General features: G+C 40.4%; 1 protein-coding gene across 1 annotated transcript in view; it reads right to left on the bottom strand.

The window, feature by feature from the left end:
• Window positions 1-14555: 14555 nt before the first annotated feature.
• RTL4 (retrotransposon Gag like 4) overlaps window positions 14556-23556 on the bottom strand; it is a 29961-nt gene continuing 20960 nt past the window's right edge. The window contains exon 2 of the mRNA XM_003822045.5: window positions 14556-17374. Coding sequence (XP_003822093.1) covers window positions 16212-17144 — 933 coding nt within the window. The 5' untranslated portion in view covers window positions 17145-17374 and the 3' untranslated portion in view covers window positions 14556-16211. The remainder of the gene's footprint in view (window positions 17375-23556) is intronic.

The following is a 23556-nucleotide window of genomic DNA, read 5'->3' as shown; positions in this document are numbered from 1 at the left end:
AACTAAAGAGACTTCACAACCCAAATGCTGTAGGTGGACTTCAACTGAATCCTGAATCATAAACAAAATTATTAAAGACAATTTTAGGAGAAATGGAAAAATAAAATATGAAGTGAATAGCAGATGATACTGTTGTATTAATGTTAAATTTCCCAAGTGTCATGTGGAAAAATCCCTTATGTTTAGAGGTGCCTGTTGAAATATTTAGAGTTGAAGTGCCATGATATTTGCAATTTTCAGAGAAAGAGAGAGAGGGAGAGAGAGAGAGAATGGTAGAGACAGAGAAAGCAAAAAAAAAATCTTGCAAAATATTAAAAATTGGTGAATCTAGCTAAAGGGTTGTAGTGGGTTGAGGAGTGTCCCCTGCCTGCCTCAATGCCCCCCAAAAGATATTTCCAAGTCCTAATTCCTGGTATCTGTGAATGTGAACTTATTTGGACAGTACAGTCTTTGTACATATATTTAAATTAAGGATTTCAAGATGATATTATACTGGATTTAGGGTGGCTAAATCCAATGACCTGTGTCCTTAGAATTAGAGGACACAGAGGCACAAAGAATAAGGCCATGTAGAGACAGAAGCAGAGATTAGAGTTTTACTGCCATAATCCAAGGAATGCCAGGAGTCATCAGAAGCTGGAAGAGGAAAAGAAAGATACTTCTTTCTTATAGGGAGCTTGGCTCTACCACCACTTTAATCTCAGACTTACAGCCTCCAGAACAGTGAAAAAATAAATTTCTGTTCTTGTAAGCCATCAAATTTGTAGTAATTTGTTGCAACAGCCACAGGAAACTAATACAAATGTATACCAGCTTTACACCACACTTTCTTTCAGCGTTTCTGTAGGTTTGAATTTTTTTTAATGGAAAAAAAATCTCTTACTATGATAGGATAAGAGTGAGACTACATGAGAAACAAATTATGTAGTACCTTTAATGATACTTTTCTCCCCCTGCTTTTTAAACTAGAGGCTCCATATCTTCACTTTGTCTTTGTTCCCACAAATTGTACAACCAGCTAAAATGTTGAAGGAGTTGTGGCATTAGGATAGATTTCTTTAAACCTCTTCTTTCTGTGGTCAGTATTGGTTAATGCAGGCTTGAATATGGGAGGACAAGAGACCCCTACAGGAGAGCCAAGGGCTGCATAGCCTGGGAACTGAGCAAAGTCTCACAGGGGACCTTGATGACCTTGAAAGTTTAGAAACAAAACCAGTTATTTCCTTGCATTGTTTGCTTGGTTTCCTTCTTGTCTTCTCAATCATATTGTAAGATTTTCAAGTCTCAAGACCTTGCGTTTCACTTCCTTGCATCCCTTATATTTTGTGGCATAGTGCTAGGCCCAGGGTTAGCTAAGTGTTCAAAGATTATTTGAATTGGGATTGTCATGGGCTTAAAGGAGTGCAGGAAACATGGGTGACATCAGAAGAAATTTAAGAATCTTCAACCTAGTCCTTCCTAGGTGCTAAAATGAAGCAAAAGTACATCTCTGAAATTGAGATTCATGTCTTTTGGGGTAAAGGGAGAGAAGCAGAAATGCATCCCTGGTTGAGAAAGGGAGAGACATTTATATGTTCATATTGACTTCTATCCATATGTAGTCTCCAAGCAAGACCATGTCTACAATAAGTCCCAAGAGATAAAAGAAGAATCCATGTAATGGGATTGAGAGTTTGACAAGAATAACCTATTCTGAGTATCAAGTTAAACATCATTTCTTATCCAAAGATATCTGTGTTATTATTTCCATCATATGTTATATGGTGTGGGACCATGTATATTTTGACAGAACCTCTGCATATATCTTTAAAATGTCTGTAGAACTTTTGTATGCCTTTTATTAATTTTTTAATATAACAAACACATGGTGCTTATTGTGTGCCAGGCACTATTTTAAGTTTGCATAAATATTAATTCATTTAGTCTTCATAACAGCTCTATACAGAATAGGAAACTGAGGAACAGACAGGTTAAGGACATGGCAAATGGTTATGTGGTGAGAGGTAGAGCCAGCATTTGAACGAAGGCAGTCTGACTGCAGAGTTCCCCACTCTTAACCACTATATCTTGCTATCTTGCCATGTACTTGGCAAAGGTTCAGGTGTTGATCATGAGAAAGATCCTGGGCCACAACTTGCCCCACAAACCCTATGCAGCCATCTTACATTTGTTTATTAAGTAATGACAGGACTTTGGAGCAGAAGCCTGTAATCCTTTTGGAGGGTGATTGGCCTACACAGGGTCAGCTTGTATCCCCAGTGGGCCAAACAAAAACTCATGAATCCAGAAGACTCTGAAAAGCTTCTCCTGACAGTAAAGCTGAGAATTTCTGTATTAAAGGATTAAAAGTGGGGCAGAGTGCATAATACTGACAGTTTTTGCCTAATACCACTACTACAATGTGGGAACTTTGTTGCTGTTACTAGGCATCCAACAACTTTTTGCTGTCACTACTCAAGTTGCTACAAGCAATTCGGCTAAAAATATTGTAGTTTTGATAGCGAAAATCAATGTATCAGACTCTTTGGTTGCAAAAGAGAGAAAACCCTACAAAGATTCCTTTTATAAAAAAATTTTCATTAGCACACATGGCTAAACACCTTCAGGTGCACCTGGATTCAGTGATTCACGAAACCATCATCAGGATTTGATTTCTTTCTCCCTACCCATCAGTTCTGTTTTCTCAGGATGTCTCCACTCTAATCAAATGGGGTCTCCTCTCCTAATCGAAAGATGACTGTCATCAGCAATCAGAGCTACTCCTATATCCCATTCCAATAAATAAAAAATCAGAGCCCTCTCCCAAAAAGTCATAAAATTCATTTCACTCTTGGAATAGTCGCAGTGGCCAGGCAAAACCCATATGATGATTTATTTACGCCTGGGTACCAGGTCTGGAGGTGGAATGTCACCCAGGAAGGTGGACTAAAGTGGGAAAAAAGTTAGATTTCCACATGAAAATTAGAAACCATTGCCAAAAGTAGAATGCTTGGTGAGGAAGCAAACAGCAAATGTCTCCCACAACCATACCTGGCCAATCTATTAGAGTTGTTTGATGCAGAAAGTATGGGTATTGATAAATAGCGCCAGAGAAACATTTATCTAATCTATGAAAAATGTTCTGGATAAGTCTCTAAACCAAGACTATTTGATCCCATCAATTCATCATATAGATAGAACTAATTTAGAAGCAGGAAACAAAGACTAGGGACAAATGGGCCATTTGAAACAGGAAATCTAGACAGTCAGATGTCCCAGGTTTGATTTAATACTTTAATATATTATAGATTCCAGGTCAGGAAAGTTGTAAAGAACCAGATAGCAAATTTTTTGGCTTTGTGGGCATATAATGTCATAGTATGAAAGCAGCTATAGACAATATATAAACAAATGGGTGTGGCTGTGTTGCTATAAAATTTTATTTATAAAAATAGGCAGTAGGCTAGATTTTGCCCATAGATGATAGTTTGTTGACTCCTGTTGTAGATAGATAGTAAGGTACGATGTAGGAGTATGGTCTCTGGTGATAGATGTATATGCATTTGAGTCCTGCCTCTAGTACTAACTCTGTGTCCATGGGCAATTTCCTTAACTACTCTAAGACTCAATTTTCTCATCAGCTTAATAGGTATAATAATAGCATCTATCTAAGAAGGTAGTGAGAATTTAAAGAGAAAGTAACCATAAATCCAAGGACACAATGCCCAACATGTAATGAATGGTCAATAAATAGTAGTTGCTACTTATTATTATAATTATTATTAAGCAAGCCAGTGTGGGAAAACTATAGGAAAATCTTGTGAGAGCACTAAAAAGGAAGAAAAAAACTTCCATGTCAGGTTTAAAATATGAATTTATTACATCATATTCCAACTACATCTTTATATTTATTATTTTTCTTTTTTTATTATACTTTAAGTTCTGGGTTACGTGTGAGGAATGTGCAGATTTGTTACATAGGTGTACACGGGCCATGGTGGTTTGTTGCACCCATCAACTCGTCACCTACATTAGCTATTTCTCCTAATGTTATCCCTCCCCTAGTCCCCACCCCCCACAGGCCCTGGTGTGTGATGATCCCCTCCCTGTGTCCACGTGTTCTCATTGTTCAACTCCCACTTATGAGTGAGAACATGTGGTGTTTGGTTTTCTGATCTTGTGATAGTTTGCTGAGAATGATGGTTTCCAGCTACATCCATATCCCTGCAAAGGACATGAACTCATCCTTTTTTGTGGCTGCACAGTATTCCATGGTGTATATGTGGCATATTTTCCTAATCCAGTCTATCATTGATGGACATTTGGGTTGGTTCCAAGTCTTTGCTATAGACTGCCACAATAAACATACGTGTGTATGTGTCTTAATCATAGAATCATTTATAATCCTTTGGGTATATGCCCAGTAATGGGATTGCTGGGTCAAATGGTATTTCTAGTTCTAGATCCTTGAGGAATCGCCACACTGTCTTCCATAATGGTTGAACTAATTTACACTCCCATCAACAGTGTAAAAGCATTCCTATTTTCCCACAACCTCTCCAGCATCTGTTGTTTCCTGACTTTTTAAAGATCACCATTCTAACTAGTGTGAGATGGTTATCTCATTGTGGTTTTGATTTGCATTTCTCTAATGACCAGTTATGATGAGCATTTTTTCATACATCTGTTGGTTACATAATGTCTTCTTTTGATAAGTGTCTTTTCATATCCTTTGCCCATTTTTTGATGGGGGTATTTGCTTTTTTCTTGTAAATTTATTTGAGTCCTTTGTAGATTCTGGATATTAGCCCTTTGTCAGATGGATAGATTGCAAAAATTTTCTCCCATTCTGTAGGTTGCCTGTTCACTCTGATGATAGTTTCTTTTGCCATGCAGAAGCTCTTTAGTTTAATTAGATCCCATTTGTCAATTTTGGCTTTTGTTGCCATTGCTTTTGGTGTTTTAGACATGAAGTCTTTGCCCATGCCTATGTTCTGAATGGTATGGCCCAGATTTTCTTCTAGGATTTTTATGGTCCTTGGTCTTATGTTTAAGTCTGATCCATGTTGAGTTGATTTTTGTATAAGGTGTAAGGACGGGGTCCAGTTTCAGTTTTCTGCATATGGCTAGCCAGTTTTCCCAACACCATTTATCAAATAGGGAATCTTTTCCCCATTGCTTTTGTGTGTCAGGTTTGTCAAAGATCAGATGGTGGTAGATGTGTGGTGTTATTTCTGAGGATTCCGTTCTGTTCCATTGGTCTAAAGTTCTGTTTTCGTACCAGTACCATGGTGTTTTGGTTATTGTACCCTTGTAGTATAGTTTGAAGTCAGGTAGTGTGATGCCTCCATCTTTGTTCTTCTTGCCCAGGATTATCTTGGCTATGCAGGCTCTTTTTTTGGTTCCATATGAAATTTAAAGTAGTTTTTTCCAATTCTGTGAAGAAAGTCAATGGTAGCTTGATGAGGATAGCATTGGATCTGTAAATTACTTTGGGCAGTAAGGCCATTTTCATGATACTGATTCTTCCTATCCATGAGCATGGAATGTTTTTCCATTTGTTTGTGTCCGCTCTTATTTTCTTGAGCAGTGGTTTGTAGTTCTCCTTGAAGATGTACTTCACATCCCTTGTAAGTTCTATTCCTACGTATTTTATTCTCTTTGTAGCAATTGTGAATAAGAATTCACTCCTGATTTGGCACTCTGTTTATCTGTTATTGGTGTATAGGATGCTTATGATTTTTGCACATTGCTTGTGTATCCTGAGACTTTGCTGAAGTTGCTTATCAGCTTAAGGAGATTTTGGGCTGAGATGATGGGGTTTTCTAAATATACAATCATGTCGTCTGCAAACAGACACAATTTGACTTCCTCTCTTCCTATTTGAATACCCTTTATGGCTTTCTCTTGCCTGATTGCCCTGGCCAGAAATTCCAATACTATGTTGAATAGGAGTGTTGAGAGACGGCATCCTTGTCTTGTGCCAGTTTTCAAAGGGAATACTTCCAGATTTGCCTATTCAGTATGATATTGGCTGTGGGTTTGTCATAAATAGCTCTTATTACATCGAGATATGTTCCATGGATACCTAGTTTATTGAGAATTTTTAGCATGAAAGGCTGTTGAATTTTGTCGAAGGCCTTTTCTGCATCTATTGAGATAATTATGTGTTTTTTGTTGTTGGTTCTATTTATGTGATGGATTACTTTTATTGATTTGTGTATGTTGAACCAGACTTGCATCCCAGGGATGAAGCCAACCTGATCGTGGTGGATGAGTTTTTGATGTGCTGCTGAATTCGGTTTGCTAGTATTTTACTGAGGATTTTTGCATTGATGTTCTTCAGGGATATTGGCCTAAAATTTTCTTTTTTGTTGTTGTGTGTCTGCCAGGCATTGGTATCAGGATAATGCTGGCCTCATAAAATGAGTTAGGGAGGATTCTCTCTTTTTCTATTGATTGGAATAGTTTCAGAAGGAATGGTGCCAGCTCCTCTTTGTACCGCTGGTAGAATTGGGCTGTGAATCCATCTGGTCCCAGACTTTTTTGGTTGGTAGGCTATTAATCATTGCCTCAATTTCAGAACCAGTTATTGGTCTATTCAGAGATTCAACTTCTTCCTGGTTTAGTCTTGGGAGGGTGTAGTGTCCAGGAATTTGTCCATTTCTTCTAGATTTTCTAGTTTATTTGTGTAGAGGTGTTTATAGTATTCTCTGATGGTAGTTTGTATTTCTGTGGGATCGGTGGTAATATCCGCTTGATCATTTTTTATTGCATCTATTTGATTCTTCTCCCTTTTCTTCTTTATATGTCTTGCTAGCAGTCTATCTATTTTGTTGATCTTTTCAAAAAACCAGCTCCTGGATTTGTTGAATTTTTGAAGGTTTTTTTGTGTCTCTATCTCCTTCAGTTCTGCTCTGATCTTAGTTATTTCTTGTCTTCTGCTAGCTTTTGAATTTGTTTGCTCTTGCTTCTCTGGTTCTTTTAATTGTGATGTTAGGGTGTTGATTTTAGATCTCTCCTGCTTTCTCTTGTGGGCATTTAGTGTTATAAATTACCCTCTACATACTGCTTTAAATGTGTCCCAGAGATTCTGGTAAGTTGGGTCTTTGTTCTCATTGGTTTCAAAGAGCATCTTTATTTCTGCCTTCATTTCATTATTTACCCAGTAGTCATTCAGGAGCAGGTTGTTCAGTTTCCATGTAGTTGTGCAGTTTTGAGTGAGTCTTTATCCTGAGTTCTAATTTGATTGCACTGTGGTCTGAGAGACAGTTTGTTGTGATTTCTGTTCTTTTACATTTGCTGAGGAGTGTTTTACTTCCAATTATGTGGTCAATTTTAGAAAATGTGTGATGTGGTGCTGAGAAGAACGTATATTCTGTTGATTTGGGTTGGAGAGTTCTGTAGATGTGTATTAGGTCTGCTCGGTCCAGAGCAGAGTTCAAGTCCTGAATATCCTTGTTAATGTTTTGTCTTGTTGATCTGTCTAATATTGATAGTGAGGTGTTAAAGTCTCCCTTTATTATTGTGTGGGAGCCTAAATCTCTCTGTAGGTATCTAAGAACTTGCTTTATGAATCTGGGTGCTCCTGTATTGGGTGCATATATGTTTAGGATAGTTAGCTCTTCTTGTTGAATTGATCCCTTTACCATTATATAATGGCCTTCTTTGTCTCTTTTGATCTTTGTTGGTTTAAAGTCTGCTTTATCAAGACCAGGATTGCAACCCATGCATTTTTTTGCTTTCCATTTGCTTGGTAGATCTCCCTCCATCCCTTTATTTTAAACCTATGTGTGTCTTTGCATGTGAGATAGGTCTCCTGAATACAGCACACCACTGGGTCTTGACTCTTTATCCAATTTGCCAGTCTGTGTCTTTTAACTGGGGCATTTAGCCCATTTACATTTAAGATTAATATTGTTATGTGTGAATTTGATCCTGTCATTATGATGTTAGCTGGTTATTTTGCCAGTTAGTTGATGCAGTTTCTTCATAGTGTCAATGGTCTTTACAATTTGGCATGTTTTTGCAGTGGCTGGTACTGGTTGTTTCTTTCCATGTTTAGTGCTTCCTTCAGGAGCTCTTGTAAGGCAGGCCTGGTGGTGACAAAATCTCTCAGCATTTGCTTGTCTGTAAAGGATTTTATTTCTCCTTCACTTATGAAACTTAGTTTGGCTGGATATGAAATTCTGGGTTGAAAATTCTTTTCTTAAGAATGTTGAATATTGGCCCCCACTCTCTTCTGGCTTGTAGGGTTTCTGCTGAGAGATCAGCTGTTAGTCTGATGGGCTTCCCTTTGTGGGTAACCCGACCTTTCTCTCTGGCTGCCCTTAACATTTTTTCCTTCATTTCAACCTTGGTGAATCTGACTATTATGTGTCTTGGGTTTGCTCTTCTCAAGGAGTATCTTTGTGGTGTTCTCTGTATTTCCTGAATTTGAATGTTGGCCTGCCTTCTAGGTTGGGGATGTTCTCCTGGGTAATGTCCTGAAGAGTGTTTTCTAACTTGGTTCCATTCTCCTTGTCACTTTCTGGTACAGCAATCAGATGTAGATTTGGTCTTTTCACATAGTCCCATATTTCTTGGAGGCCTTGTTCATTTCTTTTCAGTCTTTTTTCTTTAATCTTGTCTTCTTGCTTTGTTTCATTAAGTTGATCTTCAATCACTGAATATCCTTATTTCTTCTTGATCGAGTCGGCTATTGAAGCTTGTATAGGCTTCATGAAGTTCTCGTACTGTGGTTTTCAGCTCCATCAGGTCATTTAAGCTCTTCTCTACACTGGTTATTCTAGTTAGCTATTCGTCTAACCTTTTTTCAAGGTTTTTAGCTTCCTTGTGATGGGTTAGAACATGCTCCTTTAGCTTGCAAAAGTTTGTTATTGCCAACCTTCTGAAGCCTACTTCTGTCAACTCATCAAACTCATTCTCTGTCCAGTTTTGTTCCCTTGCTGGCAAGGAGTTGTGTTCCTTTGGAGGAGGAGAGGTGCTCTGGTTTTTGCAATTTTCAGCCTTTTTGCTCTGGTTTCTACCCATCTGGTTTCTACTCATCTACCAAAGGTTTTATCTACCTTTGGTCTTTGATGTTGGTGACCTAAGGATCGGGTTTTTGTGTGGATGTCCTTTTTGTTGATGTTGATGCTATTCCTTTCTTTTTGTTAGTTTTCCTTCTAATAGACAGGCCCCTCAGCTGCAGGCCTGTTGGAGTTTGCTGGAGATCCACTCCAGACCATTTTCCTGGGTATCACCAGTGGAGTTTGCAGAACAGCAAATATTGCTGCCTGATCCTTCCTCTGGAAGCTTTGTCCCAGAGGGCCACCTGCCTGTATAAGGTATCTGTTGGCCCCTACTGGGAGGTGTCTCCCAGTCAGGCTACATGGGGGTCAGGGACACACTTGAGGAGGCAGTCTGTCTGTTATTGGAGCTCAAATGCCCTGCTGGGAGAACGACTGCTCTCTTCAGAGCTGTCAGGCAGGGACGTTTAAGTCTGGAGAAGCTGTCTGCTGCCTTTTGTTCAGATATGCCCTGCCCCCAGAGGTGGAATCTAGAGAGGCAGTAGGCCTTGCTGAGCTGCAGTTGCTCCACCCAGTTCGAGCTTCCCTGCTGCTTTGTTTACACTGTGAGCATGGAACCACCTAATTAAGCCTCAGCAATGGCAGATGCCCCTCCCTTCACCAAGCTTCCACGTCCCAGATTGATGTCAGACTGCTGCGCCAGCAGCAAGCAAGGCTCCATGGGCGTGTGACCTGCTGAGTCAGGTATGGGAGGGGATCTCCTGGTCTACCAGTTGTGCAGACAGTGGAAAAAGTGCAGTATTTGGGCAGAGTGTACCGCTCCTCCAGGTACAGTCACTCATGGCTTCCCTTGGCTAGGAAAGGGAAATCCCCTGACCCCTTGCACTTCCTGGCTGAGGTGATGCCCCACCCTGCTTTGGCTCGCCCTCTGTGGGCTGCAACCACTGTCCAACAAGTCCCACTGAGATGAACCATGTACCTCAGTTGGAAATGCAGATATCACCCGTCTTCTGCGTTGATCTTGCTGGGAGCTGTAGGCTGGAGCTGTTCCTATTCAGTCATCTTGGAAGCGAATCCCCAACTACATTTTTAAAGTAATATGCTTTGTGTCATCAATTTCAACTCAGTGAAGAGACTTGTGGCTCTCAAGGAAGAATCTACAATGACTTTTTTTCTCAAGGTATGGACAAAACCCAGAAAGGCCAAGAAGTTTTTGGAATCATTTTTAGGAAGCAATAGTAATAAAAAAGTAAATTGTATCTTGTTCAAATGTATTTAGTGCCCACATCTGGAATGCTGGGTACATTTGTAATGATTGTCCTCTGCTAAAGACAGCAGAGCGGGTGAAAGTTTGGAAAGGGCATGATGGATGTTTACTGGTCTAAATGGGTGAATACATGAGCATACACTAAAAAGATGAGGACGTTTCAGCCTAGTACACTAACCTGGGAAGGACAGGTAGTATAGTAGTGAAGAACACGGCTTTTTCTGTTAGAGAGACCCAAATATGAATCCTGGCTCTATGACCTATTAGCTAGTGACCTTGGACATGTTACTTAAACTCTGTGAGTTTACTTGTTTTCACCTGTAAAATGAGAATACTGATAGTGCATTTCTCATGAGGCTATTGTGGAAATTATGCACATAATTCCACCGCTCTTATACTTGGCATATAATAAATGCTCAGTAACTTATTATTTAATGCCTCTAAAACCAAGTATGAGGTGACAGCATTAACACAGACTCCTTCATATCCTGGAATAATTGAATGGAATGGGGGATGCCTTTACATTATACATAGGTGAAGTTAATGCATGTAAAGGGAAGTCTGATTTAAATGGCAGGTATTAAACATGTGGTCTCCATTGCCCCATGAGACGTTACAGGCTGAAAACAAGTAGATTTAATAAAAAAGTCATGGATGATAGAATTATCATAGGCAATTAAGGGAAAAATGATGTTTGATAGTCATTCCCAAACTCGTGGTTAATGTCAAAGAGAACAAGGCTATCTTCTCATAAATTCTCTTCAGAGTCAGATTGTTAGACTGGATATTCCCTGAGGTTGACACCATGAAGGGAGTTCTCAAATTTAAATGGCTAACTGCTCTCTGAATTAACCAAACTCCTATTTTAATATTGATTTTCTAATGACCATAGCAGATAACAGTAATCAGAAGACATTGAAATTGTCTCCTGGCATTCCTGCAGCCACTATAAACATCGTTTTTCAAAAAGACTCAATGGCTTTGTAGGAAGAGCTACTGAAATATAAAGCCTTTATGTTAGTCAGAAACCTTTGTTAAAATCCTGCCTCAAAAAGCAAGAGCCTACCCAATCAGATAATGTAGATTCAGTGTATTTTTAGGGATTTCAAGGAATTTTCTCCAACTCATTAGAAACACAAATGAAATTACAAATTCCTAGAAGGCATTGATTTGTTTCATGCTTCCTTTGTAGGCTGTTGTTTAGAACAAGAGTTTCAATCAGTGGCTATGTGAATACCAGTTACTAGAGTAGCCTGTCTTCATGAAGTGGTTATGGGATGTGTAATTGAGTAAGTTATGGTAATCAGGAGGGGTGTGAGTTAGAGAGTTTCCCTCTTCTGAGATCACAATGCTCTGGCATCAAAAAGATATGCTTTAAAATTCTAGTTCAACCACTTACTGCTTGATGAATTTGGGAAGGTTGCCAAACTGTTCTAAACCTTAGTTTCATCATCTTTAAATTGAATTTATAACACTTATCTCATAAAGGTGTGGTGAGCATTAAATGCCAGAAATGGATATTCCATCTTTCAGTGATATGATATTTAAATAGGCATTATTAATAAAGCTTTCAGCACAGTGCCTGGCATAAAGTAGGCATTCACCAACTATTAGTTTCCTTTCCCTAGATGTCCCCAACCCACATTTTATGTCTAAAGGGATGAGTCTTCTATGTATAGGGAAGGCTGAAATTCTACATAGTCCTTCACTGGGTTACTGTGAAGCAAATGGGGTTTTTGGAATACAGTCACAACTGACTTATCACTGAGCTGGCTAGATAAGAGAACCAGGGCCATGTAGAGCAAATGCTAGAAATCAATGAGCAGGAAGCAAGTCCAAACAGATCTAAGAATCACAGCTGATAACAGGAAGTTATACCAATAAGCATGAATGCTCAAAACCATAGTGGCTATAAATGACGGGACAGTGTGGTCTGGGTACTAAGACAAGTTGACCAAGATAGTTCTCCTGACTCTACTAAATGGTGTAACTCACTTCTGGGACTCCTGTTTTTGAAATGTGGTCAGTGACTCTTGCCGCAAGATGACACTGAAGATCCACGACACTAAATTCTCTTGAAGATTTTTCTCTTTTTTTTCATTATACTTTAAGTTTTAGGGTGCATGTGCACAACGTGCAGGTTAGTTACATATGTATACATGTGCCATGTTGGTGTGCTGCACCCATTAACTCGTCTTTTAACATTAGTTATGTTAAATGCTATAACCTAATGCTATCCCTCCCCCCTCCCCCCACCCCACAACCCAAATGGAGTTTGGGCCATCATAGGGAGGCAATGAAATGGCCACCGATGTGATACCAATGTGACAGGGCTTTACGGATATGAAACAAGCACCCAGAGCCCTTTTAAGGGCATGAGATGTTAGCTTTTGCCCAGATGGTGGTAGAAATTATGTGTATCCTAAATTATTTATTTTGCTTCAGAGATGACTATCGTGGTCATAGGCAAGAAGGTGTGACAATCATCATTCTAGAGATTATTCTAGAGATTATCTTCTAGAATTCAAAAAAAAGGTGATGTTTGTTGTGTCATCCTGGATAAAATAAGGACAGTGACATTATGGGTCTTGTGCGTTGTCATCTGGACAGAATGGAGGTGATGAGAATGAGGCCAATCATGCAGTTCTCCCTGTCTAACGGTGCATTTCAGTGGCTCATGTCTACAGTCATGTGTTATGTTTCATCCATGCCAGATTATTCTGACAGGTAGAATGAACTCTGAAATATTGTAAAAGGCAATTGCTTATGGCAGGTACCATGCTTCTGCATGCAAGTGAAGGTAAATGCAGAAAGTGAAAACTGTAGGTATTTAGAAATTTTATTACAGCTGTAGACAAATGAGGGAGATAAGGGAAGCTGGCTGACTGTTGAGGCGAAGTTCCCAAGGAGGCCAATGTTCAGTAGACTCGCTATGATTCACACTATGGTGCTGACTTTGCAGAGTGAGAATCTTATTTTTTTCAGTGTACTCAGAGGTAATTAGAATCAGGAGGACTGGTACTATTTAAACCCACAAAAACTGATGTATAAGCCAAACACCAATGTATTCAATTATAATAAGAATTAACTCTGAAATAGGCTAGAACACGCATGTCAGCTGGTTAGCAAATTTTCTCTCCCTAACAAAGTTTATAAGGGAAACTAATTACAATCAAGTTACTTTGAGAGCATGGAATCAGAGCAATGGAGTTAGGTGACCAGATGGCTGACACAAATTGGGATGGCCATTGCAGGGGTGGACACGCCAAACAGTCTGCTGGTCAACAACTCACCTCTGAATCTAGGGGGATTACCAACGTTCTGTTTCACTTCTTGCTTTTCTGTGCCCCATGAATACTATTTTCTTGTTGACAAATTATTCTTCAGACTTATCATTAAATGATTAGATTCTATCTTGCTGGGTGGCATCAATATGTAGCAGATCAGCTTCCTTAAAGCTACAACCTTGTTTGGATCTGGTGGTTCCCCAAGCCTTTGCAGTTGCTGATTCCATCTTTGAGTAGGTTATATCTCATCTGTTCTCTGTAGATTCTAAGTAGTTTCACTCTCAGAGAAATTCACATAGCTATGATTTCTTAGGACACACCCTTGTAACTCTCTTTATGCTAAATCATGAGTCATTCTAGTTGAAGTGGATGGCATATAATGGATGGTGTCACTATAACAAAAATTTTGAATTGGTAAAATGGTTGCTAGCTAGTAGGCAGTAAAGCATTATTCCAGCATCCCATTCATATGCTCAGTCTGGCTGCTGGATTGTATTGCACAGTGTACAAGAGGTCTTTGATTTGGAGCACCTCAACAAGGGACCCCCAGAAGTGGAGGGTGAACTGAAGTTCATAGCCCTGGATTGGTTATATTTTCTGAGAGGCTAAGTTTGAAGATTTCTAAGGAAAGAAGGTAATGTTGCTGCAAAGAGAAAATCCAAACAGGGAATAAAATGATATATCTTTGGGAAAGAACCCAAAATGATGAATTGTGGCCCTAAAATAAGGAAAGATTGTTGATTAAGCCAACTGAATGCTCCTATCAGCATTCCAAGACCATACTGGGTTTGGTAAGGAAAGTGACTAGAGGCCATGAGGTTAGTCCTTTATTATAGAATTGATGGAGCTAGAACAAGATACTTCCAGGTAATTTCAGAGTCACTCTACGTTCAATAGCTCTACTTGTTAGAGGATCTCATACAATCCCAGTACTATAGTCGGAATTTCTTAGCATAACTGGAATATGTTAACTCAGGTCTCTGTTGTGGGAGCATATAGAGTAATGTGGTTGTGCAGCGAGCCGTTGTTAAAAGAAACCATTCGTGAATGCAAATAAGAATTGGCACAGTGGCTAGCAAGGCACAAGGTGAAAATATCTATTTATTGGTGCTACAGAATCAGAGTAGTAAGGTCCTAGTTAGGTTTAAGTATTGTCAAAGTTAGCATAATTCTCCAGAAACAAAGCCAAAGTACAATGGGATTTCATGTTCTGAGAGGCCTTGATGGTTGCTAGGGAATATGTGATTACTGATATTTCTCCAGGATATCCATTTTGGGGACATGCATCAGAAACAAGAAGCAGGGAACAGAGGGCTGGTAATTACCAGCAGTGATCATTGCTGAACAGTTTTAACATTTTAGGGAGTTGTGCCTTTCTAGCATAACACTACTTTTGTTCAGAAGCATCAGGAATCTACACAAAGCTGGTGTGTACCAAGAGTAAAACATAAGCAATAAAATCCCGACTTCCTGAGTTTTGTGCACAGATGGTTTTAATGTATGTGCCCCAGGATTTTTCAGATGAGATAGTGTAGGAAGTTTTTTGCCATTCATTGTTTTTTAAGATCCTCAATTAGATGAAGGACTTCAGAGGTGGTCCATAAAGGTAGAGCTCAATAGCAATGAGTAGTAATCCTAGATGGTGACTACATTGAGGCTTCTAGAGTTAGAAACTACTGCAGGGTCTGGCTGTCAGTCTTCAGTGGAGATTTATTTGGCCAGGTCCCTTGTCCAAGGCAGCAAGGACATGCTACAGATACAGTAATTATGACACACCATCCCCAACTCTCACTAAATACCTTTCAGAAATCCTTATCCTAGAGCATATTGACTTGGCTATAAGACATGCTGGAACCTCAAGTAGGGTTGTTGGAGAAGAGAGGAGTAAGTTGGAGTTGGTGGGCTTGGCTAAAAGCATACACCTGCCTGATGGGCTAGCCTGCAAAGAAAAAGGGACCAACAGTTCCAAGCAGTATTCAAATGCCCATTCAATCTGGTTTGTAAATAGCCAGGAGGTTCTGTTTGTTGGGAAAGCATGAGTCTTTAGATGGAAACAAAACATATAGCTCTATGGAAGGGTGGCAGAGCTGTGGTTCCAGGAAGGTTGATTTATGCTGAAGGTAGATCGTAGTCAATAGGTGAAGCATGGTCCAAACTCTAGGAGGAGAATATAAGCAGATTATAGGAATGTCATTTGGACTTCAGCCAAAGGTCCTAAGCCAACAGGAAACTAGGATACAGACCAATAAATATGAAGGTAAAAGTCTTGGGCTCATTTCTAGGCACACAAGATTCAGGATTTGGGCCACAAACTCAACCCAGATGTCACCCATTGGTCAGGATAAGGTTCCCAATGTGCTTCCAGGGTTATTTTCATTGGCTCAGACTGGGCAAAGTTTTGCCTGCAGGTTTTTGGTGCTCTTGGAGAATTAATCCCAACTGCAGAAAGTGCCTGTGAATTGTTTTCATCATTCTCGGGTTAGGTTTCGTGAGGGGTAATTTGCCAATGAACAAGATCTGATTGTTTAAATTCCCCCAAAGCGTGTCAGTTCATAACTGCCTATAAAGTGGTGTCACAGTTCCCCATCTGTATTTTAAAAGTTAATGCAGGTTATAAATCAGTAAGGCTGGGATGTAAGTTTAAAAAGTGACTTTCCTGGTCTCCTCTTACTGGTGAGCTGTGTTATTTGTCGTTGCTGGAGCTCGAGAACGTTTGGCAAGGCAATCTCTTGTGAAGTGACCAGATTGGCTGCAGTAGAGGCACAACTGAGTTTCTTGCTGGCGGGCTCGTTTGGCTGGGGTGAGAGGCAGCTGGCCTTCTTGCAGATGTATAGGCCCTTTCTTGGGTGGTGGATCTGTGGGGCTAAAGAGGGCTTGGTGTTGGATCAAGGAAGCCAACAATGGGAGCTGGGTCTCTGACTGTAGGAGCTCTGGCCTGTCACTATGTTTCTTGTCCAACTGAATGCACTGAGTGATCAGGTCTGGAAGATTGTCCATCATATCAGTGACACTCTCTTCATCCTGGTTGGGATCAGCTAGTGCCTTTTTGAACTGACCACTCTGATTTGTTTCATTACAGATCAGATTTTGAGCAAGGAGGTGGAAAGTAGCAGGGTCCTGTTGAGAGGAGTTGTCTCCTTTGTCAAACTTAGCATTCATCAGAGGATTGATTTCCTGTTTTGTGGGTTTACCAAATGACTGCTGGAACTCAAGAATAAGATTCTCATATTGCTTCAGTAAGGTACTCTTGTCAGGCCCAGATATGATCCCACAGCTTTCTAACTGCTGAGATAGGTAATCAAAAAAGAGTTTGATCTGGGCATCATTTGCAGTATTAGAGATTTGGAGAGCTGTCAAGTAGGTAGTCACCTGAGTGAGGAACTCTGAGCAATTGGCAGGGTCACCATGAAACTGGGTGAGATGCTCAAGTGAGTATGGTACAGGCATTACTGTGGTGGCCAGGGCAGGCATGACTTGGCCCCTTTTAGCAGTGTTCTCTGTGGTTGGATGCTGCATTTGAGGCCGCAGAATCAGATTCTCTGCCTGAAGAAAGGAAGGCTCTACCTGCATGGTAGGTGATGATTTCGTGCACTTCTCCATTATATCTCCTGGAATCAGGTGGGATTGAGTAGAATTGAGTACTAGTACTGGAAACCAATGGAGACAGTGGATTTGCTCTGTGATCAGAGACGGAGTGTCATGAGCAAGTAGCCAAAGCTGTTAGCTGTGAAGAAGACACTAGGAGATGCTAACAGCTGAATTGGAGAGATGCCAAAAAAGTGTTGTCCGCCACTCAATGTTGCCTCTTCTTCATGGAAAAGGCCAATGGTCTGCACATTTGGAAGAAATAAGTTACCTTAGAACACATAAAGGACTTGGGATTAAGAAGATATATACAACAGTCACAGTACCTTTCTCTCCTCCCTCCTTTTCCTTGTAATATAAGGGCAATTTGCCCTCTGACTAAACCTTTGTTCTAAAGCAAGCTTGGTCAACCTGTGGCTGGTGGGCCACATGCAGCCCAGGATGGCTTTGAAAGCAGCCCAACACAAATTTGTAAACTTTCTTAAAACATTATGAGATTTTTTGTGATTTTTTTTTAAGCTCATTACGTATCATTAGTGTTAGTGTATTTTATGTGTGGCCCAAGACAATTCTTCTTCTTCCAATGTGGCCCATGGAAGCCAAAAGATTAGACATCCCTGTTCTAAAGTATCTTTTTTCCATCAGAGAGTCAAAGAATTTGAAAACCCAAAGTGATCTCAGGTGATTATCCAGGCCAAATTCATAATTTTGCAAATAAGAAAACAGAGACCCAGAGAGGTAAAGATGTTTTCCTAAGGTCACACAGCTAGTTAATATCACAGCTGGCATGCTCATCAGGGTTGTTGTCCAAATGGCACTTCCCCCAAGACCGTAAATGTGCTCATTTGCATATACTGCTTGGACATGATGATGGTTCATGCACCTGGCTCCTCAGAATGTGATCTGTGAACAAATGGCATTGGCACTACCAGAAAGGTTGTTAGAAATGCAGAATCTTGGGTCTCACCCCAGAACTACTAAATCATTTTTCACACTTTAATAAGATTCCCAAGGTAACTAGAATATGTGTTAAAGTTTGAGAAATGCTGCTCTAAAGAGCACTTAGTTTGAATTGGAATAATCACTGGTTGGACTTGACCGTAAGTGCCCCAAGCCTAGCCTGCATTGCTGTGGGGATATGATTCCTGTGATGGCAGTTAATCCATGTTTTCTATCTTTCTAGTCCCTGTCTGAGGTCACAATTTCTTGCCATGGAAATGATTAAGATATCACAGGCAAGACTAAGAGGTAAGGTTGAGAACCTAGCAAACAAGAACTGAATATTCTTAAAATTAAAAAGATCAAAATGTTCAGCAGTCTTTCCAGCATTGATAACAAAAATAAAGCAACCAGTAAAAGTTAAAAACAACCCCAAACATATGGAATAGCAGTTGAACTATTCTGCACTTCAATTCCTCTCATTGCCCTTTCCTTGTGTAGCATGCTATTTAAATATATTTAAATTGTCCACTGGTGGGAAAAAATGATGTATCATTGAATCTTTTTAAATGTAAGACTTGATTTCCCTAGGTTTTATTTGATGGCTCATTTTCTCTAGACCTATGAAAAAATTATTGGAAGACAAATAGTATAAGATTGGAGGCCAGAAACATGAATCCAACCACCAGCATTAATCAGTTGGATGATCCTGAAGAACTCATTTAGGTCTCGGTTTCCTTTTTTACCTAATGAGGATTACTTTTTTTTTTTTTTGAGACAGAGTCTCGCTCTTGTCCCCCAGGCTGGAGTGCAATGGTGCAATCTCGGCTCACTGCAACCTCCGCCTGCCGGGTTCAAGCGATTCTCCTGCCTCAGCCTCCCAAGTAGCTGAGGTTATAGGCGCCTGCCACCATGCCCGGGTAATTCTCGTATTTGTAGTAGAGACACGGTTTCACCATGTTGGCCAGGCTGGTCTCAAACTCCTGACCTCAGGTGATCCGCCTGCCTCGGTCTCCCGAAGTGCTGGGATTACAGGTGTGAGCCACCGCACCTGGCCAGGATTACTATTTTACTTACCTCAGAAGGTGGTTATATCAATGAGATAACAGATTGGTGCTCTGAGTGGCAAAAAATGAAAGATTTACTTCCAAAATATTTCCAATGTAGATGAAAAATGCCCGGTGGAGAGGCTCTGCCTTTATCACATATTGTCAAAGTAGGGAGATACTATCATACCCTCCTTTTTTTCTTCCTTTCCATATCTCACCCTTCTAATTTCCTGATCTGTCTTCCAGACATCTACCACTTCCCAGATGTCCATCAATGAGTCCATTACTGCCATTCCAGCTAGGTGTCAACTGATAGCTAAGATGTTCTTCAATAAGGGTTAATGATTGGCCTTTCCAGGCAGGGCATGGTGGCTCACGCCTGTAATCCCAGCACTTTGGGAGGCCGAGGTGGGTGGATCATGAAGTCAGGAGATCAAGACCATCTTGGCTAACATGGTGAAACCTCATCTCTACTAAAAAAAAAAAAAAAAAAAAATTAGCTGCACGTGGTGGCACGTGCCTGTAGTCCCAGCTACTCGGGAGTCTGGGGCAGGAGAATCGCTTGAACCTGGCAGGCAGAGATTACAGTGAGCCAAGACCATTCCACTGCATTACAGCCTGGGTGACAGAGTGAGATTCTGTCTACAAAAAAAAAAAAAAAAAAGGTCTTTCCCAGGGCATTTGCTGTTCACTCCAGCTTTAATGTCATAAGAATCAACTCAGACCCAATCCCTAGCAATTCTGATTCAATAAGTCTGGGATGGATCCCAGGAATCTGTATTTTAACAAGCTGGCCTGTTGATTTCTGATGCTGGTGGCTCTTGTGCAAAACACTGTCTAGATAAATCTCAAAGAATAAAACATTATTAGCAATATCACAGAGAAGTAGGGATGGGGAGGGGACATATTTGCAGGTAGAAGATTGGCTCTCAAATAACATAAAATGGGTGGTACACTATTCTACCTCCACATAAAGCACACAAAGAGCCCACATTGTCCTTCACTACTGCTCATCTCTCCCATTTGGTAGAATTCAACAGTTAAGGATGTCACTTCTAAACTCAAAGCGACTTGGTTTGATCTATGAACTATGTGATTCTGAGCAAGTTATTTAGCCTCTTTGAGAATCAGTTTCCAAATTTTAAAATAGACATGATTATAATACCTGCCTCATAATGTTATGAAAATTAAATGAGATGAAGAGAGATTAGCATGGCTTCATACACATAGCAAGTTCTCCATACATTTTTTTTTGAGACAGAACCTCACTCTATTGCCTAGGCTGAAGTGCAGTGGCATGTTCACAGTTCATTGCAGCCTCGATCTTTCAGGCTCTGGTAATCTTCCCACCTCAGCCTCCCTGGTAGCTAGGACTACAGGCACATACCACCTCACCTGGCTATTTTTTTTTGTTGTTTGGAGGTGAGGTTTCAACATGTTGCCCAAGCTGGTCTTGAACTCCTGGGCTCAAGCAATCTACCTTCCCAAATTCACCCACTTTGGCCTCCCAAAATGCTGGGATTACAGGCGTGAGTCACTGCACTCAGCATCCATAAATGTTAGCTATTATTATTGTAGGTCCGCAAGCTGTTATCTGACTGTGTTTTAGAATTTAAATTTTTTCAGATTTTTAGAAAGGTAACATGGAGTATCTACTGCTTATTACATAATACCTTCAGCAATGTCTGGGAAACATCCCATAATTAAGCCATTAACATTCCTGTAGGGAAAAAAAATGTCTGAATAGTCATACTAAAAAGGATAAAGTCTAAGTGCATGACAATTCAGGTCAAGTTTTGCTGTCAAATGAGTTTTGGCACCAAATTAATGAAAAAAAATTGCTTCCATTTTACAGAGGTTTATGATTTCACAATTGAGATAAGAGATTACACGGACCTTTACATTATTATAACAATGTCCTTTGATTGGAAATGTGAGATTTTAAATTTTCCTTCCTTTCCTTGCCTTCTCTTTCCTCCACTCTCAGAAGTTCCAGAATCTCTGTTGAGTTCTGTTTCTTTACAGAATTATGTATTCAAGGTGGCACAGCATTCAATTTTCCTAATTATGTAGCACTGGTGAAACACTTGCTAAGTTTATAAGCATTAGTCCAAATGCAAATCATCCAATGACACTGTTGTCAGTGGCAATTGCTTAATCCCTCCAAAAAAAAAAATCTACCTTGCCTCATCATTTTGGAAATTGTTCTCCTTTAAAGGTCAGTGGCCTTATATTTTATTGCCCCAGAGGATCCTGGGACAAAGCTTGCCAGTTCAGAGGTGTTTCAGACCACAGCCTTGAAGAGAAAAAGCAGAGATAGAGCCAAAACCTGAAATACACAGGCTTGAGGGATCAGACTTGTGAGCTCGGACAAGGTCTAACACAACTGCATACATTTAAGCTTTTATTTACTAGGTATGTGTTTCAACTACAAAAACAAAAAATGGGTTTGGTAAATTATTACAGGTCATTTTAGTGTTTGTATTTGGTCTGGCTCAAAGCCATAGTTAACAGTTTCCTCGAACATAAAACTACTTTACTCTGGAGTCCCTTGAGATCCCATTTGGAGAAGAGTCAGCAGTACCCTGCTGCTTATAAGAGAGCTTTTTGACTTTACACTGCTTTAATTTCAAACTGTTCTACATAATCCCTTGGAAGAGGAGCTTTGACCTAAGGTCATGCAACTACCCAGAGCAGTTGTATATTTTACTCTTGATCTCCAAACTTTCTGAGGAATGCTGTGGCCACAGAAGCTAAACTGAGACATAAATAACTCTCAAGGGGTGACCAGAAGGGCAAACTGTTTGGATTTGTCTGGAGACCTGGGTGTGGGCCTAGCTCCGCCACCATCCAGATCGATGGCCACATGGGCAAGTCACTCGCTCTCTCTAGGCTTGTTTCCTTACTTGTACAATGAAGGCATCGGGCTTCCCAAACTTTAGCACACATACAAAATTCTGATTCAAGAGGGTTAGCAGGAGACCCCAACATTGACTATCAATCATCCCTCCAGATGATATTGAAGTAAGAGGCCTTCAGATTTTACCTTGTGAATATCGGGTGACTGACCACACAGAGCACCAACATTTCTCAGAGGTTCTCAAATTTCAGGGTACATCAGAATCCCCTGGGATTTTAACATGCAGATTCTTGGGCTCACTCCTGGAAAGTGTGATTCAGTGGGACTGAATTTGATCTCCATTTTAATCAATCTCTGCAGATGATGCAGTAAAAGTTCCCTTGATGACACTTTCGAGAAATTCTAGATTGAATACCCTCAAAAGGTCCTTTCTGTTTCAACATTATCTACGTTTTTGAAAGTAGAAAATATTTGGCTCCAACAGGAGCCCCTAAGGTGCATGATATGTGGATTGCTTCTTTTCATGGCTTTATCTGAGCCTCCATAGGCCCCTGTAAACAGTGGACTGGCGCAGGCTGTCTCAGGCTCATCAGATGCAGCTGGCTTAGGGGCAAGAGAGAGGGTAGCAATTGAGCTGAATCTGCTCTTAGGGCTCTGTGGGTCCTTCTGGAAAGTATGCACCACTCTCTTCTTCTCTGCCTGGGAATGAGATTAAAAAGCCATCCCCATATCCCTGTCAGAGCTGGAGCAGCCCAGCTGAGGGTCAATTTGGCCATTGCTATGTCTCAGACCTCAGAACTTCCTTTAAGCTTCAATCTTCCTTCTGGCTCAGCTGGACCCATGGCCTAGCTTCTTATGAAGTTAAAAGTGTCATGAACACTCTCAATAGAATTTCCTGTTACATTTCCCCAGTTTTCCTTTTTAACATACTTAATTCTATTAAGGAACCACACTTGATCCATCACCCTTTCTGCCCATGGGCTTCATGGTCTGTGTGTACAGAGATTTAAATCTCAAAAAACCCACCTTATATTCATCGTTTCATCCCATCTTTACTGCAATTTTCCAGTTCAGAAAACAAAACACTGAGATATTAAGTCAAGTGAAAGAGGAAGGGAAGCTTGGTATGTAAATAAGTGGCTCCAAAGGACTCTCATTGTTCTCAGAGACAAGGAAGAAGCTATCCAAAGATGCAGTTGGGAGGATGGGGATGGGGATGGGGATGGGGATGGGACGAGTCTCTCCATGAAGTAAGTTACCAGTTCTATATCACCGGGGAATAAGCAGAGCTAGGATTACCACCTAGTTGGGAGTTGGAGTAGGGGGCTCCAAGAATCAGAGAAGAGGGAGCATCATGAAGAGAATCTGGTCCTTTCAAACCCATAGATTCTATAACTTGCCTGAGCACACAGCTAAAAAGCAGGTGAGAAACTGGCTGCTGGTTTTCTGCAATCTGGAATACGACCCTCAGACCCACAGCCAACCTTAATCTTACCCACTATGCTCATCATCCCTCTGTTCCTGTTCCTGGAGTAGACTCAATGGTTAAGATACAGCAATGGTGGTTTACCAATATGAG

This window comes from Pan paniscus, chromosome X (assembly GCF_029289425.2).
Source record: "Pan paniscus chromosome X, NHGRI_mPanPan1-v2.0_pri, whole genome shotgun sequence".
Classification (NCBI taxonomy): Eukaryota; Metazoa; Chordata; class Mammalia; order Primates; family Hominidae; genus Pan; species Pan paniscus.
Note: the sequence above shows the minus strand (reverse complement) of the source record. Positions and strands in the feature narration are given on the sequence as shown.